The following is a 20,405-nucleotide window of genomic DNA, read 5'->3' as shown; positions in this document are numbered from 1 at the left end:
CACACGAGCAAGAGACTATGATGTCACACCCGCTCCCCACACGTCCCTGGGAGCTGGTGAGCATGGACTTGTTCAGCTACGCAAGGCAGGACTTCCTGCTCATGGTGGATCACTATTCAGACTTCTGGGAGATTGATCTACTCCCAGACCTGTCGGCAGAAACGACCATCCGAAGGTGCAAGGCGCAGTTTGCACGGTACGGTATCCCTGACCGGGTCATTTCCGACTGCGGAGGTCAGTTTGATTGTGGAGAGTTTCGGGCGTTTGCGAGGGAGTGGGGCTTCGAACATGTCATGTCCTCCCCGAGACATCCAAAAGCTAACGGCAAAGCAGAATCTGCAGTGAAGATTGTGAAAGGCCTATGCAGAAAAGCAGACCGGGCCGACGAGGACCCCTGGAAGGCTTTTCTACACTGGAGAAACATGCCCACTGAGGACATGCGCGGCAGCCCAGCACAACGGCTGATGTCACGGAGGCTGAGAACTCTTCTCCCTGTGGCCGACCAGCTGCTAGCACCTCAGATCATCACTGGGGTCACAGACAAGCTGAGGGTGAAGCATCCGGCAGCGAAGTTGACATATGACAGAACTGCGAGGGATCTGCCAGAGCTAAACGTCGGCCAGCCTGTCAGGATGAAACCAATCCCGGGTGACAGGACGGGCCGATGGAGGAGAGGAGTATGCCTGCAGCAGGTGGGACCGCGGTCCTATCTCGTCAACGTGGAGGGAACCACGTACCGTCGCAACAGGGTTGATCTCCGACCAGCGGAGGTTGCCCCTCCACAGCCGTCAGCCCACACAGAACGGCCACCGGAGCAGCCTGTGGGTGCGTGTGCAGCTGAAGGGGGCCATGTGGGCGGGGGCAGCATGGAGGAAGTCGTCAGCAGCCCTGTAATGTCTCCAAGGTCGTCAGCCCCGAGGTCGCCGCCATCTCCCCCACAGGCTGTGGGGGAGATGTGAGTTACAGGGCCGGGCCTTCTCCCAGAGCGGGAGGCAGATTAAGCCTCCAGAAAGACTTGACCTCTAGGTCATACACTGTACTGAGATTGACACACACACACACACACAATGGACTGTGGACATTTAAAAAAAAAAACGAAACAAAAACTGTGATGTTCACTTCTAATGTTCTTATTCAGTGGTCTGGTGGATGTTCTGATGCTACCATTTTGTCGTTATTGTTCTGCAGAGGTTTTGGTTGATATTGACTTGCTGTTCCTTCTTGATGCACTATTTCCAATGCACTACTTTAATATTGGGATATGAGCACTAATGTTCTAATACTATCCATTATATTACTTAGTATTGTATTCTACGAAAGGAAGGGAGATGTTGTAGGGTAATGTTATGCAGCCAACAGCTCCCCCTGGGGGCACTGATGGATGTATACGTGCCCTGTGTAACATGCCTCAGTTCTGTTATGGGCACAGCCGGTGAATACATGTTACTAAGCGACACAGCCCGACTCTGTCTGTTATTCATATGCACCTACACATGCAACATTGGCGTTTCTCGACGAGCTGAAATTGCACGGGGAGGTGCACTTTTTCGCCTTGGCCCCGAACTTTGCATGGTAAAAGCACAGGCCGGGCTCCTGTCGCCGACCGGGGGTTGCCGCGGCGACCACCATGGAGTCACCAGGTGGTGGTGTGTGGGGGTGGGCAGGGGTGAGCGCGGACGCACAGTGCTGCTGTTGGCTGGCCAAGAAGAACTTGTCAGCTTCTTCAGCTAGCTTGCGGCAATCGGTAATGCTGGTGTTAGCCAAAGCGGTCCGCACCTGAGCAGGCAGTTGTCGCAGAAACAGTTGTACAAAGAGGAAATCAGGTGTGTGCGCCGGTCCCAGCAGATTCAGCATTTTGTCCATGAGCTCGGATGGCTTGCTGTCACCCAAGCCTTGCAGAGAAAAGAGACGGTGGGCCCTCTCGGCGTCGGAAAGTTCAAAAATCTTCAAGAGGTGGTATTTGAGCCCCTTGTATTTGTCTGCCGCCGGAGGATTTGTAAGGAGACTCACCACTCTAGTTGCAGTCGAACATCCGAGCGCCGATACCACGTAGTAGTATTTAGTAGCATCATCCGTTATTTTGCGGATAGCAAACTGCGCTTCCGCTTGGGCGAACCATGTCGTTGCCGATGACTCCCAGAACTGGCAATTTGAGAGAAACCGCGTTGATTTCGTCAACCATGTTCGTTCGAAAGATTGTCTCTGATAACTACCAAGAGACAAACGTCGGGGTCACCAGTGTAGGGGAGCTCAAGCAGGAGTCGTGACAACTTTCTCTTTCGGCTACACAACGTGCACCATTTATTCCTTCCACCATTACAACAACAAAAAAACCCGCGCAGCGGAAGTGTGTCACTGTAAACCCGAACCGAGGAAACAGCAGCTGTAAACTAACGTTCCTACTAGCTCAATAAGGGAAATTATGTAGCCCCATAACCACTACAATATAAATTAATGTAACGCAGTTTGGCGTCAAACGCTTGGCCTGCGGGTGGGGGGGGGGCACTATAACTCATTTGCGGCGGCATGGTCCGGGAACGCCCCCCGTCTCGCTATCTTTCGCTCACTCTCTCGCGCGCGCACACACACGCGCCCCTTTCTGACCAAAAAAAGGGTTTGGAGGTGTAAGCAATTTTCTAGTAAGTTTACCCAACGCAACCCCGACACGCGAGTTCGTGGGTCGACCCGCGCATCACCAATAGACACGCCCCTCTTTGACCACAGCCTGACTGCAAAATCGTCAAGCCCTATTAATTGTAACAGGACAAAAGAGACATGACTTAATCGAGGTGGAAGAACATTACATTTTCGTTACTGTTTGGTATTTACCTAATATGTAAACCAGGTTCATACAGGCTACGCCTTTGTTATCCAACAGGTGACTTCTTGTGGGGAAGCCTGGTCAGAGTGGCTAAAATGTAGCAGGCAGCCTCAACACTGTTTCTAAACAGTAAAATTATTTACTTACAGGCTGTGGATACATATCGCAGCAAGTTAGGGGAGCAGTCCGGGAACCGTCTCCACAGCCGAGCCGGGAACCCGTCACTCCTGCGCCGCAAGCGACAACGTTAACCAGTCGACTAAACGGTCCGGCTCGTTGGCCAAGGACCAACGTGTCTACTTATCCATGCACGTTACACTACCCTCTTCCTTCGGGAATCGGGTCCCCGCGCTTAAGCACATCAACTCTTTCACGCCGCTGGGCGCATACGCTTCCGATGGCCTTAGTATGGTCTCACCATCCCACTTCTGACACCAAATGTAGCGAATTAGGGGGGCAGTCCGGGAACCGTCGCCACAGCCGGGACACGAACCCCTATCTCCTGCTCCGCAAGCGACAGCGTTAACCAGTCGACTAAAGGTTCCCTTGGCTAATGGGTCTACTTATTCATGTACGTGACAATATGAAACAAAAGAATATGAAAAAGAAAGTAAACGAACAAATTAACAGTTAACTCATCTTAACTGAACAAACTCAACTCCCAAATAACTGAGCTTAAACTAACAACAATTGAGCTTTAAATTAACAAATAAATGAGCAAAACTGAACATCTCGTGCACACACCCTGACGTCATACAGCCCCTAACAACTCCAAAGCTACTGCTTAAATCCTCCCTTGGGGTTGATCAGCAGCACCCGAGTTTAGGCGGTGGCAGGGAGAGCCAACACCTGGTCATGATTAACACTGATGACGAGACACATGGTGTGTTCTCACCCACTTTGTCACATTTCTGGGTTTTTGTTTTTTTTTTAGCACGCGAAACGCTTCCCAGCCGCCATCTTTTTTCTTTTGTTTTTTGGTAACGTGATCCCACCGGACGCCTCACCCACTACTTTCTATCAGCCATCAAAGAGCTTCTGAAAGGAATCCGTCTCAAGCCGAGCTGATGTGGCGCGCGTTACCATGGCACCGCAGCCATGTTTTCTGGTCATGTGATCTTAAACCTGCAAGGCATGAATGGAGAGAAGGAATGCGGGTCTGTCTTTCACTCTTTTGTTCCCTGTCCCCGTCTTTCCGACTCCGAGGCCAAATTAGCATCACTTTGACAATGGCGGGGCCTGTTAATGTTTAAAACCGCTGAATGCATTTTAGTTGAACCATAAGTTTCAGCTGTCAAGGACGCATCCGGCACAAGGCCATACCTACCGCCTCAGCGGATAATGTTACCCATGGGGAAATGCTGGTTGAATAAAACACATGGATCTTCAGTTAACCTTTCAATAACACTGCAGCGAAGGTGAATGGTCCTAATCTATAAAACACACCCAAACTAATCAAGCAAGCTGGTTACCTGGCAAACAAAACGGAACTGGAATACAGCAGCTATGTGAAGTATTCTGGTGCCGCTCAGATTTAAAAACCGATTTCGAGATGATTCCGGGCCTCCATGATGCCTCAAAGGCCGAGTCTTTCTTATGTAAACTGGAATGAATGAGATACCACAGATCACGGTTCCGATAGAACGGAGACCCCTGCAGAATTAGCGCGGGATGACAAAAGGATATTTCGGAAAAACGTGAATCCGCGGGATAATCGTGGAGCTCTGCTGAAAAGTGTAGCAGTCAGATGACCTTTTAGCCTACCGAGTCCATTCCCCTAAGGATATTAAACCAGTAAGTGATTGTTCGGTCGACAGTTTTCAAGGGGTTTTACCGCGGACCTCCCCTCTCCAAGGTCAGAGCTTGGCAGCATTGACGGCCGGGGGTCAAGCGCCTGTCAGCCCCTCAACAAAAACAGCTCATGTTCTCCAACAATCAGGGGCTTGTTAGAGGCTTCACCGCCACCGTGCACCCAGCACGAGCAGGGGCCCTCCAGAGAGAGCGAGAGAAACTTTATACCCCTCCTCACCCCCACATCTTCTTTTCTCTCCGTCTTTCCATCTCCCTCGTTTACATTCTCCCTCTTTTGTTTGTTTGTTTTTTTGGATTTTACTCCATCGCGTTCTCCCGTTCATCATATCGCTGAATGGAGTGCTGTCTGTTATTAACTCAGCCTCCATCTCTCAGTTTGCTGCAGGGGCAAACGATAGTTACTTGTTCTCACGCCATTCAAATCTGAATTTAACTAAAGCGGTATTTGCAACAATTTTAAGTTTGCACAGATGGGCTGTTTGGTAAAGCGACGGCCAAATGAGAGTTCTCATTGAACTTTGATTGTGTATCAGCGGCTGGATGGCCTTAGTGGTTAATCCTCTTGTCCTAACTGTCCCACACAAAATCACAGGTTTATTACTGGCAGCTGTCTAAATACATTATGTCAACCAGATCACCAACATTGCTTCAATCCACCTGTGTAACATTACCCATCCTCTAGCCTTCACTATCACTTACTGCTGCAGAAAAACTCATCCGTTCATTCGTAGCGTCTAGGCTCGACTACTGCAACAGTATTCTCTAGGATACCTCCAGCAACACCCTCAAGACTAGCTTGGTCTAGTCAGAAAGGCACGAACTGAGGAAGCCTCTTAGACGAGAGGGGAAACGTCTTCACGGATATACACCAAGTCCAGTTGCACTTGGTTCAACTCCTTTGGATAACCATGACCTGGATGAGCGAGAACATTCACAGACAACACCCTCAGTAAACTGCAGGGATGTGGTCTTGCTCATGAGACCACATCACTTCTGTCTGCAAAGACCTCCACTGCCTCCCAGTCAAGCAAAAGACACTACGAAACCAGGCTGACCTCCTACAAGGCCCTCAACAACGTGGCTCCCTGACAGCCACCTGGGGGCCGACGCTGCATATTCAGGTGTAGAAATCTGTGTACACGGAAAACACAGGGGACCTGCGTACAAGTCTTTCCGTCAGTTAGAAAATCCCACCTACATCCGCTTCCACGTGCTTTTTTCCTCTCAGTTATCCTGAAATGGCACGCGCCTTCTGACCACTTCCACAATTTACTATAAATGGCTTTGAACACCCCCCCCGTGGCCTGATTTGCATATAAAGGGCCAGCATTTAGTTTAGTTTTGAGGAGAAACGGTGGAAGCATTTAAGAAGCAACAGAAGAAGACCCTCAAAACCCACCTGTTTACACTTACCCATCCCCATTAATCTATTCCCCCTCCGATGGTTTTTTATTTGTGATTTTAAAGATTTTTTTATATTTATGTTTAATTATTTGTTTTGTTTGCTCTGTAAAGTAGTTCGAGTATCGAGAAAGGGGCTTTATAAATTTGACGTGTTATGTGTGCATCCTTTACATTGGTCGAGTACAAGTCTCTGTACACTCTCACCTGCTTGCCTACTGTATGAGAACCCTACGAGTGTCACTTAAGGGCCAACCCCCCCCCCCCAAAACAACCCCCCAGTATTTCTGATGTATAACCTTTCCAACGTCCATCTTGGGCAGGAATACGTAGTTAGTGACTCATTTCTGCTGCCAGATTAAAACTTCCCAATATTTCCATTCTCGGTTCTACAGGGCAGACTTACGCCAATTTTGAACGGGTGTCATAGACCTTGGGGGGGGGGGGTCACCAAACTTTGGGGTCACACATTGTATTATTTCACTTTCAAAAACCCGCGTAGAAGTTAGAGGGTTTTCACCCGGCAGCCCTCGTCTACACAGTTGTTCTCTGGAGTCACGTGTCTTCCCACTTCTCCTGTAATTACCCTCCATACTGTGCTCATTCTGTGAAGCGGCCATCTTTGTCCCCCTCACATGCTATTATTATACCCTCTGTCATCTTCTCATCTGAAGTCTTCAAACACTTCTCTTTTATTATTCAATGGATATTCTCTCTCTCTCTCTCTCTCCCTTCTGATCCTCCTTATAGACTCACACTATGCCAGAGCCCACATGTGGGAAAGCGATGGGGTTTTCAAGCCCTCTGCATTGCACCACTTTCTCCCCATCTGACAAGTCTCCCACCTGTCTCCACGCGTCATGGTAAGACCTCGTACGCATTTTCCAGATTTACCTGTTAATGCGCTCGTTTCAAACGCATTACACACAAACAAATCCCAAACCCCTCTCAGCTGTTCCGACACACGGTCTACACTCTATTTCCCGGCATCTCCTAGACACACACACACACACACTCAATCATTCTCTTTCATTTTCTTCTGCCGAGTCTTCCCCGTATTATCAGAGCCCATTAAAACCCATTACACCGTAAAGTCGAGCGACTTAACAAGGCCCCTTTACTTAAACACACCCTCCGGGGTGGGGAGTGGGCTGCCTGCCTGTCATCGGTTTGGAGGAGGGAGCGGTCGTCCTCGGTTACCTGTCCCAAACACAAAGGGCCTCCCTTTCACAGAGAGTAGCCCCCGGCTTTGAACCGAGAGGTTGTAACACCGAATCGGGACACACCTATTACCACCACACCTATAATTTAGGCTTTTTTTGTGTTGTTGTTGTTGTTGTTGCTTGTGGCGGAAAATGGAGGCAACGGTGAAGTGTAACGGAGGTATTGCCACCCGAGTGTCGCCGTGGGGTATTTTGTTTGCTGTTTGAGGAGGTACCTGCATTTGCTACGCTTTCTGCAGAGAGGAAACGATTCAGAATGGAAGTGGAGTTGACGATGAATCCGGGCACGAGGGGTCTGCATGCTCGCTGCAGCCCCAGCCACGCTGAGCACCCCCCCCCCCCAGTGTCTGGGCTGCAAGAACGGCTGAAAAACCCGTTTTTGGTCTCATGACTTGGTTTCTTGTCCTCTTGTTTACTTCAGAGAGTTCTCAAACTCAACTTTTTATTTTTTTTGGGACAGATGTGGTTTTCATTTAACAAAAAAAACAAAAAAATCCCCCAACAACTACCATTTTCATGTGATCTTCTGGCTCATGTGGATGCAGCAGGCAGGCAGACAGACAGACAGACAGACAGACAGACAGACTCTCTCTCTCTCTCTCTCTCTCTCTCTCTCTCTCTCTCTCTCTCTCTCTCTCTCTCTCTCTCTCTCTCACCCCCCACACACACACAACACTGGTGGATAACTACGTTCCGGGATGTCAGAGAGTCTCTGACAGTTTTCTGGCATCCGCACCAAAGTCTATGAAATACAGAAGCCTCCCTCTGTCCTCCTCCTCCTCCCCTCGCTCCCTAACTCCTGCTCCCCAGCAGCATTTTGGTGGCGGGAGAGCTGCGGAGGACCATGCGACTCGCCTGAGAAGAGAGAGCTGTGCCTCTGACGAGGGAAGCTGCGGGGCTGCTGCTGCTCCCACCGCTTTCCTTCCGTAGAACATGCAAGAGATGCACACTGTTCCGGATCGGCGGCAGAAACAAACCTCCTGTAAAGGTCAGGTGAAAATGACGCTTGTGTCAAATGTAATTGGTCCGTCCTCTTTTTCACTCCCCACTCTTTTTTCTTTGTCTGCTGATTCTATCTTTGCCGTAGTGTGGCGTATTGACACACATGCACACACACACAGCACAAGAAGGGACAGAGTGGGTTAGACACACTGACATGTCCTGCTCCGAGGGAGATAGCATCAAATTCTGAAGGCCTCATCAATGTTTAACACGGTGTGAGAGTGTGTATGGTGGTTGTCTCAGTCCAGCCCTCAGTTTGCAGTCAGTCCTGCATTGTAGTGCATTGTAGTTGACAGTTGGTCACACTTTTCATATGGACGCACACACACACACACACACACACACACACACACACACACACACACACACACACACACACACACACAAATGCTTGAACACAGTGATGCACACACGCCTCACAAGGGCTAAAAGCGCTGCAGGTATTCTGCTCTTCTCAACATCTTCTCGTATTTACAGCCCCCCCTCCCCCTTTTCTCCCCAATTGTACTTGGCCAATTACCCCACTCTCCACATCCGGCTTCCCACCCGCAGACACCGCCAGTTGTGCCTGTAGAGACGTCCCGACCAAGCCGGAGGTAACACGGGGATTCGAACTGCCGACCCCTGTGTTGGTAGGCAACAGAATAGACCGCTACGTTACCCGGGCACCCTGTTTACATCTTTTGTTGGCGTGCGTGCATGCTTAACTCGTTTCCTTATATTTTTTAAACTAAATGGTTAAATTAAGTTGTTTTGCCTCTTTTGAGGTTGTCCAAAATGGTTGAAGACACAAAGGAGTGCACACGTGAGCACGAAGGTATCCTGTCATGAAGGGCTTCTTTTCTAGTTTAGGCTAAATAAAATAGCAGTTACACTAATATTTCCATCTGTCCTCTTAAATAACCTCATTGTGTCCAATACTGGTGCAGTGGTACGGGTATCACCCATAATTAAATGGCTAAACACCGCCATCGTCTGGTCAAAGGCAGCCAATGCAACTGTAAGAGAAGAAACTTGAGACAAGATGAGGCATGAGTACTTGCTGACATCTAGTGGACGTTTATCACCATTACAACGTATTCACTAAACAGCATTGAATTCTCCTGCGTCGCAGTTCATGGCCACCCACAGCTTGGGTTGTTACTTGCACGTAAAGGATCATATCAGTGATAAGAGAAGTTAACCAAACAACATTTAATAAATGGTTTTGCATTACAAAACATCTGTGCAAAAACGTTCAGACAAATTACAAGGACAAGGCTTCTCTTGGTCAATAAGTTTTGCTTGTAAACCGTTTGTAATGGATTCATCGTTATCTAAACAAAGCTGTTTGAAAATTCTTGAAAAAAGAGAGAAAACAAGAATGTAGCTAGAATAAAATGCATTTTTTTCACCAAATACAAAAATACCCAGTTTCGCCAAAGATTCACAGTCTTGTGTACAAGTGGTTTTTAAAAAACTGCTATATACTATAGGTACACATAAATTCCTCATATGTTGGAGGTTACCAGTACAAGATTATTCCCAAAAGAAATTTGCATTATCCCCCCCCCCCTCACTACGTTGGAAAGCACATTTTACATATGAAAAATGGAGCAAGTATTTTCCAAGACACAGGAGGGCCTGGATTCTTTTAATAATGCCAACAACAGACAAATCTGAAAGTTACCCTGTTGACACACACTTTATATCTGTTGGCACTACAGTGGAACAAAAAAAAAAAAAAAAGGTCAATAAGGATGGAAATATCAAACATCTTGACAGACTGGGCCAGTCTCCCAATTCCATATTCTCGCAGACAAGAGCTTTGAATCTCTGGTCTTGATCATTTTTACAGATGCGAATGAGCATTTTTACAACACTTGAATGACATGTGAGTGGTGGCACCAGAGGCACCCATGATTGGTACAACAGATGACCATTTGTTAACATATCTGCATTGAGTAAAACCTAATGAGGACGAGCGCGTTTCGCAGTACCCAAACATGTTGAAATTGCGTAAAATTTGCAGTGAAAACTGCTTGACATTGCGGAGTGAAATGTATTGCTCAAGCTAATTAAACCTTCAATGTGAGCTATGGCAGTTAAAATGCGAAACCAGCTAATCAACAGTAGCGACTGTGCTGTTTGTGTCGGTGTATGGCCACAGTGAGATGCTAGCAGGGCGGCCCGATGTTGGTTTTAGTGAGATTTTAGTCTAGTTAAACGACTAAACTGACTGATAGTGGGGGGGAAATGAGTCTGCAGGCGATAGCTGAGTGCAGGAACCTCGGTGTGGCCATAGAAAAACCAGTGATTGTCTAATACATAGGCACACGGTGAATGTAAAGAGTTGCATTTAAGACACGTCCAGGTTGAGGTGACATAAAAAGTTGAGTAACTGCTGCATGTACATATATATATATATATATATATATATATATATATATATATATTTTTTTTTTTAATAAAAATAAGTTTCATAGCTGTGTATTACTTAAAACATCCATCCTCAACTATGATCGCGACATTATTTTTGTGATTACAGGGGAGAGAATTTTTCATCTACCACACCATTTCTTTAAATCGCTAAGGAACAATAGAGAAACTCTCAACCGTTTAGCTATCAGTTGTCACGTTGAAATATAAAGAAAGATGAGTAAAAATGTAATTTGAGTCAGCTTAAAAAGTGTGTGGAATCCAACAAATTTTCCCTTTCTTTCCTTTCTGTGGAATCTGCACTTGCCCTAATCGGCAGCATCCTTAAAAATGAATATCGTACTTCCTGTCTAGCCAGGATACCTGCTTATTTCTATTATCTTTTTTTAACCACTTCAGTTTACCCTTAAGCACATGTCAGTTTGCATTCTTGGAATAAATCACACCTTTGTGAGCCTGCGGATGTCTCGTCTCTACCTCTTGGACACGAAAGCTAAAACGCATGGCGACAGAGGACTCGGCGGGGCAGGAGGCCGAGTGATGAGTGCGCACGTGCACATCCCAAAAGTACTACATGAACCCAATACTGGACCAAGAGAAAGCAACATGAACACGTCTCCCACATTTTATTGGTGTATAAGACTGTTTAGATACATGGTACAGTCTGCAAACCAGTTGACAAACCACAAACTTACGCGTGCAAGTCGCCGTGGGCAGACGTTTTTTGCCAGCCGGGGTAGTTTATTTACCGGGCAATTTCTATGTCTGTGATGCGCTCCACTTTACCCGTCCCTCCATTATCCAAACCGCTTATCCTGCTCAGGGGTCATGGGAAGCTGCAGCCTATCCCAGCAGTCATTGGGCGGCAGGGCGGGGAGACACCCCGAACAGGCCGCCAGGCCATCACGCACACACGTTCACACCTAGGGACAATTTAGTACGGCCGATTCATCTGACCTGCATGTCTTTGGACTGTGGGAGGAAACCGGGAGCACCCGGAGGAAACCCACGCCGAAACGGACACAGAGGACGACCCGGGACGACCCCCCAAGGTTGGACTACCCCGGGGCGCTCCACTTTTCGCAGCGTTGTAAATGCAGAAAAAGGGAACGGAAAACACAATGGCGTACAAATGAAATACAATCAATGCGGCTTGAACTCTTCTCTATGATTTCCTTCAAAGTTTGAACACTAAAAAAAAAAAAACTTTCCCACATTAAAAAAAAAACCTTTATCAAATCAATGATTATTGAGTATGTTCTCGGATGAGTTAAAGGATGGTGGTTTCAGCTTACATTCTGAAGGTGACTCAATACCCTCTGGAATACCAAACGAAAACAAGCACCGTGCTGACGATGAAACCGCTGCGGCCCCGAGACCGGTCCGCCTTATCTACTGCTTCCTCTGAGGATATGAACGCCGCGCGCGAGTTCCTCTGAAGATCTGCAGGGGGTCTTCCGCAATAGCCGGCTTTGAAGTTAGATCCCGTGTCCACCGGGTGGGAGGAGACGGTGCGAGGGAGCGGGGGGACGTGCAGATGAGCAGGGAGGGGGATGGTGGCAGGCGGGGAGGAGGAACGACGGAGGCCGAAAGACCCGCGCAGGAGAGATGGAGAAATGAAGGAAAGAGAGAGAGAGAGAGGCGGGTATTTAACTTGCCGTCCTGGATGATAACTCGGTTGCTTTTTTTTCTCTTCTTCTTCTTCTCCCCGTCACGTCTGACGACTGAACAAAGCCAGCGAGATTGTAATTTGGCGCCGCGGTATCCATGTTCTACACACATGTGGTGCTGAGTTTGTAAAGAAGTCCGGGAAGCGTGTTTCTGATCCAAGCTGTTCGCAAAAAAAAAAGGGTGATGCGCTGGCTGCCGGACTGCACAAAGCCTAGATTACTCAGCTGTCAGCCGAAAACTCGGAACAACAACCCCTAAACCGCTGACATCCATTCGCAGTTGTCTGCTATCGGGTTGCTTACTCAATGCCGTGTCGCGAAACCATCAGTTGCCTGGTCGAAATTAAGCAGCTCGAAACCTCGCACGGCGCTTTCAGGATGAGCGGGCGGGGAGTCGTGCCCGTGGGCCTCGTTGCCATTATAACTCATCACACAGACACAGGGCAGCCAAAAGTGTTTGCAGACTCTCTCGTAGTGTTCAGCAGGCCAGGGATGTGCCAGTCTGCCCAATTAAAGAAAAAAATAATCCGTTTCTGGTTTGTCAGGTCTGTCATCCGCCATGCTTGGCTGTAGCATGTGGCCGACAGATCGCTGTAAAAATGCATACTTTCCTTTAATACACTCAGCAACAAGCAGAAACAGCATCGCTGAAAGGCACTCGAACTCTATAAAGGTGAAAACCACATCTCTTAATGTATTTTTTTTCTTCCTCGTAACAACTTTCAGATGCAATAGTCTCCTGGCTGATGTGTTGGTTATGTAGAAACTGCTGCAACAACTCGGTTCCCAGCCAGCCAGCCGGCCAGCCAGCAAGCCAGTCCGTCAAGTCATTGGGGCTGGACCTTCATCGAGAGACTTGCAAATGATGACAGACTTAAACCTTTTCTCCTCTTAACAGTTCCTCGCTAAACAAATCCAAATTGTTCTCCGCCTTTGAATATATATATAACAATGCTTTTCATTCATCCAAGACCTATGTACTGTATTTACACAGAGGTTATGATAAAAATAGTAACAGCACATTTTCGAAGAAAGTAAAGTACACTTACTTTAAACAGCAAGACATTTTAAAAGTAAGCAAATAGCTGTAAGTATATGTGTAGCAGTGTCTCTTAAACTTTGGGTTGGAACCCAAAATCTCTTGCAGGGCCTATTTTCTAGCGGCTCTACATATCACCAGAGTAGAGGCATTTGACTTAATAGACTGGGTCCCTGTCTGAAAGACTGAAGTTTTTCAAATTTGGGTCCCGGACAGAATAATTATGAGAATCCTTCTGTCTACAGGTCTGCTGTGATGACCGAGTCATTGTACATCAGTATGTTGGAGTCATTGGTAAGCAGCGCTGATGTCTGCGATGCATGGTCCGCTCCCTTCTGGGATACTTGTCCGTACACCTGACCCACCCCCCCAATGCCCCCTGGTGCCGCACAGTGGGAGAGCAGCGGCGTGTTGGCATCGTTGTTGGAGCCCGTAGTGGAGGGCACACCGCTGACGTGACCCGTGCTGGTCGAGCCACTGGCACTACTGGGCGAGCGGCTCTTGGGAGGGGGTAGGTGATGCTGGACAACTCTGGCGGGGGGTGCCTGGGGAGGGAAGTGGGCCGGGAAAGCCGCGTAGCCCGGTGGGATGGGGAAGCCGTTGACGGGAATGAATCGCTGGTGGGTCTGGGGCACCGCGACAGGTGTCCAGGCAGGAATCTGGCCCATCTGGGCCGGCGAGGCGAGGCCCTGGGCGGGGTAGAGGTATCCTGCGGTGGCTGCAGCGGCGAAGCGTTGGTTGCTGAGGTTGCTGACTGGGCTGGCGCTGAGTGAGGTGGTCTGGGTGGTTGCGTTGCCCCCGCCACCAGAGGGTGTGCTGGAGCTGGCGTGGGACGACAGTCCTTCCCACGCACGTAGGCGTGAGTGGATGTCCTTGAAGCGTGGGCGGCGAGCGGGGCCCTCCTGCCAGCATTCTGTCATCAGGCCATAGACCCTGTGTGGAAGTAAAGTTCTCTAGAGTTAAAGTTTCCTTAGTTGCAAGCAAACTTCTTTCTTTGTTTTTTTTCCTCCTGCTATGCTGAATGGTTAAGCTCAAGGTTAAGATCAGCTGGCCCAGTTTTACAGTGCTGCGTTCATGCCTAGATGTCCATCTGTGAGCGGGGCTGCAGTGCAGCTTTGCCTCCTATCTCACTTCACTGTCAGTAGTTTCGCTGACATATACACATTTGTGTTACTGCTCATGAATATTTCCTGGTCAAAGATGACTCATGATCAAGTTGGATTTGGATTTCTTGATGGATGACAGTGAAAAAACAAAAAACAAACAAAAGCACAAAAAAAAGCAAACAAAAGGACTAAATCACTTGTTTACGTGCTACTTTTATCATCTGTAGTGTTGTAGTAACTTGGGGGACAGTAATACTTGTCTGTTCTGTCTTTTGGGCCATCTTGAGCATCTGTTTTTTACTAATATGGTTTAGGAAATAATTACGCTGGCGGTGTTAGCATGAGCCGATGAAGGCTTTGGAATGCCACGAAGAAGAAACATCGTGTGGTTTCTACACGTGTCAGATGTTCACTAGTAGGGCTGAGCAATAATTCAGTATCATTGTTAATTGTCTTTCACCGGTATTGTATTGGATGTTAATTGTCTGAACAGGTATTGTATTGGATGACAACTGAATGACAAGTCTGACATTGTCGTATTACAATACACAATTTTGTTGTCTAAAAAGAGTTGTGAAATATTTGAGGGAGGAACATTTGGTTTGATAGTTCACGTTACATGACCAAGCAGTTCAATGTGATGAACCTCAGTTGAAATCTTAACTACTTAACTATTATCACATATGTAAGCATGTGATGTATAGGTACTATGAAAAATCCCCTTTGACCATGATAATAACACTTTCTATACTTAGCACAAAAAGTAAAGGAATTTGTGTTTGGTAGATTATTTCTTTGTTGTAACAATGCTTCTTGGCAATAAATCTTATATCAGGCAGCTGATTGTCAGCACCTGGGGTACCAGAAGCTCAAAACAAGAGTCAATAGCAACAGCAAAATAAGCTGTTTGGAATTGGCAGAGGAGATTTGGCAAATTGTCATGGGCGCAACCCACATACTCAGCTCTGCTGCTCATCCCACAAATGCATTTTCCTTATAAATCCGGCACCATTTAAATGGGAAATAAACAGGCTTTCCAACGGTATAAGATTTATTGCCAAGAAGCATTGTTACAACAAAGAAATAATCTACCAAACACACATTTCCTTACTTTTTGTGCTTAGTTTATATTGTTCAGCACCATTCATTAGCACGTCATTGTAGCCTGTAAAATATAGGACATAATTCAAACCTTTTAAGATATATATATATATATATATATACATCCACCCCCCCTAAATAAAACAACAGCAGACATGTTAATTAATGTAGGCCTACCTTGGTGGGCAGTCTTCTGGACAGGGCAGCAGCTGCCGTTTCCTGACCATCTCCATCACTTCCTGGTTGGAAAAGCCGTAGTATGGCTGCAGGCCATAACTGAAGATCTCCCACAGCACCACACCAAAAGACCAGATGTCCGAGTCTGTGGTGAACTTGCCATAGGCTATGGCTTCTGGGGGCATCCAGCGGATGGGCAGCAGGGATTTGGGTTGAACATGGTAGTAGTCAGAGGAGTAGATCTCTCTCGAGAGGCCTAGGTCTGAGATCTTGATGTGGAGCTGTTCGCCCACCAAAATGTTTCGGGCTGCCAGGTCTTTGTGAATGTAGAAGTGGCTGGCTAGATACTCCATCCCAGAAGCAATCTGGGTTTGATCAAATGAAATTTGGTTAGAAAATGTTCTAGCTCCTCTGAAGCAATCACATCCATCACATTCAATTTTGAAGTCTTAACTCTGATGGTCTAGTTCTGGGGAAGAGATGGGAGAGAAAGGGAGATGACATGCAATTTGGATCTGAACCAACAATGACTGAACCACTGGGAAAACCAACTCCATCTGAATTAACATTGCTGATTAATCTAACAAGACTAGGTCAAAACCTAGTATATGGCTGGACCGCGTATGGTCAATGTTGGAAATTGCAGCCAATAGTAAGAGGGATAGTCAGTGGTAGTGTCTATAATGTGAATTACTGGATGTTAAATGTTCATCTGCAATTTTCTGTAGTGGTCCCAGTAATATTTGTTGTTATAGTGTACTGTAATATCATATCACATGACATGGTTAAGCTACATTCGAGAAAAGAAAAAAAGGTTATAGATGCATTTGAAAGAGAACTAAATTTAATTGTAAGTATGCCTATTCTAATTATCTGTTAACTCCCCCTCCTCTTTCATCTGTTTCTATCCACGGATGTCTCTCGTTTTTCTAAGGCTCACTCTGTACTGACAGGCGAATTCACAAAGAATGGATTGCGGCTGCTGACGATGAATTATGTGTCACTTGCAACCCTCCTCTGCCCCGTCTAACGGTGCGATTCACAAAAGATATTGCACGAATAATACTACAGCACAAACACGCCCATAAAGTTTTGCGGCCGAGTGCAGTTCGCCCTCGTTTTGCATCTGATTGCAATTATCCATGTGGCGAAGCATAAATGGTGGCTTTGTGCCAAGAACACAGTAGGCCGCTTCAACGTCATCATTGATGTCATCAAGTACAGCAAGAATTGTCTGACATGGCCACCTGAGGGACTGCCCATTGTTCCGATGATGGCCCATTATTCCAAAACCCCAATAGTCCAAAAAATACCCCATTGGACTGAAAGCCCATTTGTCCAACAGCCATTATCCCCAAAAATAAGCCTCCTGCTCCGAAGGCCAGTTGTTCCGAAAATACACACCGCCCCCTGGATAGTACATATCTATCAGTAAAATGGATTTTTCTTTTGGTTTGCATTATCTGTATCTTCCATAGCCTGGTTTCGTGTCAAACATGATCACTTAGTCATTCAGTCAGTCAGCGACATTCCCTGGTCCGGTCCAGCCCGCTGGTCCCGTCCAGCCAAAAAACATTATGTATGACTATCTCCTCAAATGATAAGTATGGCTTTTGGAGTTTTTATAGGCAAGACTATACCCCCATTGTTCATAAAAGCAATGTTTTATTTGGCAAGGCGTCTTCCTTCCAAAACTCCCGAGATTGTTTATGAAGTTACTGGAACGGGGATTAGTCTCCTCAGTGAAGGAAGGAAATCCCTTTGCAATTAAGCTTGATTGAGCTAATGCGAAAACCTAATCATCAAAGCCTATTATAACAGGATAAAAATTAAGCCTTATACACATTATATATAACATCTATACACAGCGGCTTCACAAAGTATTCAGACCCCTTCACGTAGATTTAATTTTAAATGGATAAAATTGCCATTTCTGCCCATCAAGCTGCACAAACAACCCATAATGACAAAGTGAAAAGATGTTTTTAGAATTTTTTTTTTGCAAATTTATTAAAAATCAAAAACTGAAATCTCATTTACATAAGTATTCAGACCCGTTGCTGTGGCACTCCAACTTGTGGTCAGGGGCATCCTGCTTACTATAATTATCCTTGAGATGCACCTAGAACTTGATTGGAGTCCACCTGTGGCAAACTGAATTGACTGGATTTATTTTAGAAAAGCACACACCTGTGTATATAAGGTCCCATAATTCACACTGCATTTCAGGCCAGAGACCAAACCATGAAGTCCACAGAATTGTCTGCAGACCTCTGTAATAAAACTGTGTCGCGGCATAGATCAGGGCAAGGGTATAAAACCATTTCTAAAGCTGTTTTTTTTTGGGACCCCCCGCCTTTTTTTTTCTCCCCAACTATACCCGGTCAATTACCCCACTCTTCCGAGTGGTCCTGATCACTACTCCACCCCCTCTGCCGATCTGGGGAGGGTTGCAGACTACCACATGCCTCCTCCGATACATGTGGAGTCACCAGCTGCTTCTTTTCACCTGACAGTGAGGAGTTTTGCCATGGGGATGTAGTGCGTGGGAAGCTCACACTATCCCCCCCCGCAGTTCCCCCTCCCCCCTGAACAGGCGCCCCCAACCGACCAGGGGAGGCGCTAGTGCAGTGACCAGGACACATACCCACATCCGGATTCCTACCCACAGACATGGCCAATTGTGTCTGTAGGGACACCCGACCAAGCCGGAGGTAACACGGGGATTTGAACCGGTGATCCCTGTGTTGGTAGGCAACGGAATAGACTGCTATGCTACCCGGACGCCCTTCCATTTCTAAAGCTTTGAGTGTTCCCAGGCGCACAATGGCCTCAATAATTGTGAAATGGAAAAAGTTTGGAACCACTAGGACGCTTTCTAGCATTGGCTGTCCAGCCAAAATGAGGATCAGGGCAAGAAGGGCATTGGTCAGGGGGGTGACCAAGAACCCAACAATCACTCTAACAGAGCTTCGGAAGTCTTCTACAGAGATGTGAGAACCTGCTGGATGGACAACCATCTCAGTTGCATGAAAGGTATGCCAAACAGCATTTAAAGGACTCTGAGAACAGGAGGAAAAGATTATCTGGTCCGTTAAAGAAGGTTGAATCCATTCATCTGGATACAACATTTATTGAGCATGAATCAAGACATTCTCTGGTCTGATGAGACAAAAATTGAACTCTTTGGGCAGAACTCCAAGCACTATGTCTGGCGAACACCAGGCACTGCTCATCACCTGGCTAATACCATCTCTATGGTAAAGCATGGTGGTGGCAGCATCATGCTATGGGAGTGCTTCTCAGCAGCACGGACAGGGAGACTGGTCAGAACTGAGGGAAGGATGACTGCAGACAAAACACAGAGAGGTCCTTGAAGAAAACCTGCTCCAGAGTGCACGCGACCTCAGACTGGGGCGAAGGTTCACTTTTCAGCAAGACGATGACCCAAAGCATACAATGACCCGAAGCATACAGCCAAGATGGCACTGGAGTGGCTTTGGAACATGTCCCTGACTGTCCTTGAGTGGCCCAGCCAAAGCCCAGACTTAAACCCCATAGAAAATCTGTGGAGAGACCGGAAGATGGCAGTACACGCATCCAATCTGATGGAGCCTGAGAGGATCTGCCCGTAAGAACGGGATAAACTGCCCAAATCCAGGTGTGCAAAGCCTTTAGAGACTTACCCAAGAAGACTCAAAGCTGTAATTGCTGCCAACAAAGTACTGCGCTAAGGGTCTGAATGCTTATATATAAATGAGATATTTCAGTTTTTGATTTAATAGATTTGCAGAGATTTCTAAACATGTTTTCACTTTGTCATTATGGGCTATTGAGTGTAAACCGATGGGCAAAAATGGCAATTTTATCCATTTAAAATTAAATGTACAACACAATAAGGTGTGTAAAAAGTGAAGGGGTCTGAATACTTTCTGAAGCCGATGTATGTATATATATATATATATATATATATATATACACTACCGTTCAAAAGTTTGGGATCACCCAAACAATTTCGTGTTTTCCATGAAAAGTCACACTTATTCACCACCATATGTTGTGAAATGAATAGAAAATAGAGTCAAGACATTGACAAGGTTAGAAATAATGATTTGTATTTGAAATAAGATTTTTTTTACATCAAACTTTGCTTTCGTCAAAGAATCCTCCATTTGCAGCAATTACAGCATTGCAGACCTTTGGCATTCTAGCTGTTAATTTGTTGAGGTAATCTGGAGAAATTGCACCCCACGCTTCCAGAAGCAGCTCCCACAAGTTGGATTGGTTGGATGGGCACTTCTTTGAGCAGATTGAGTTTCTGGAGCATCACATTTGTGGGGTCAATTAAACGCTCAAAATGGCCAGAAAAAGAGAACTTTCATCTGAAACTCGACAGTCTATTCTTGTTCTTAGAAATGAAGGCTATTCCATGCGAGAAATTGCTAAGAAATTGAAGATTTCCTACACCGGTGTGTACTACTCCCTTCAGAGGACAGCACAAACAGGCTCTAACAGGTACTATTTAATGAAGATGCCAGTTGGGGACCTGTGAGGCGTCTGTTTCTCAAACTAGAGACTCTAATGTACTTATCTTCTTGCTCAGTTGTGCAACGCGGCCTCCCACTTCTTTTTCTA

The 20,405-nt window shown here is 46.6% G+C and overlaps 1 protein-coding gene across 1 annotated transcript in view; it reads right to left on the bottom strand.

The window, feature by feature from the left end:
* Nucleotides 1-13,625: 13,625 nt before the first annotated feature.
* ror1 (receptor tyrosine kinase-like orphan receptor 1) overlaps nucleotides 13,626-20,405 on the bottom strand; it is a 178,426-nt gene continuing 171,646 nt past the window's right edge. The window contains exons 9-10 of the mRNA XM_056277463.1: nucleotides 15,771-16,135; nucleotides 13,626-14,319 (exon numbers count right to left, since the gene is read on the bottom strand). Of these exons, the coding sequence (XP_056133438.1) occupies nucleotides 13,626-14,319; nucleotides 15,771-16,135 (1,059 nt within the window). The remainder of the gene's footprint in view (nucleotides 14,320-15,770; nucleotides 16,136-20,405) is intronic.

The sequence above is a fragment of the Lampris incognitus genome, chromosome 3 (assembly GCF_029633865.1).
Source record: "Lampris incognitus isolate fLamInc1 chromosome 3, fLamInc1.hap2, whole genome shotgun sequence".
Taxonomy (NCBI): domain Eukaryota; kingdom Metazoa; phylum Chordata; class Actinopteri; order Lampriformes; family Lampridae; genus Lampris; species Lampris incognitus.
The sequence above is the reverse complement of the archived record's forward strand: the minus strand, read 5'-3'. Positions and strand labels throughout refer to the sequence as shown.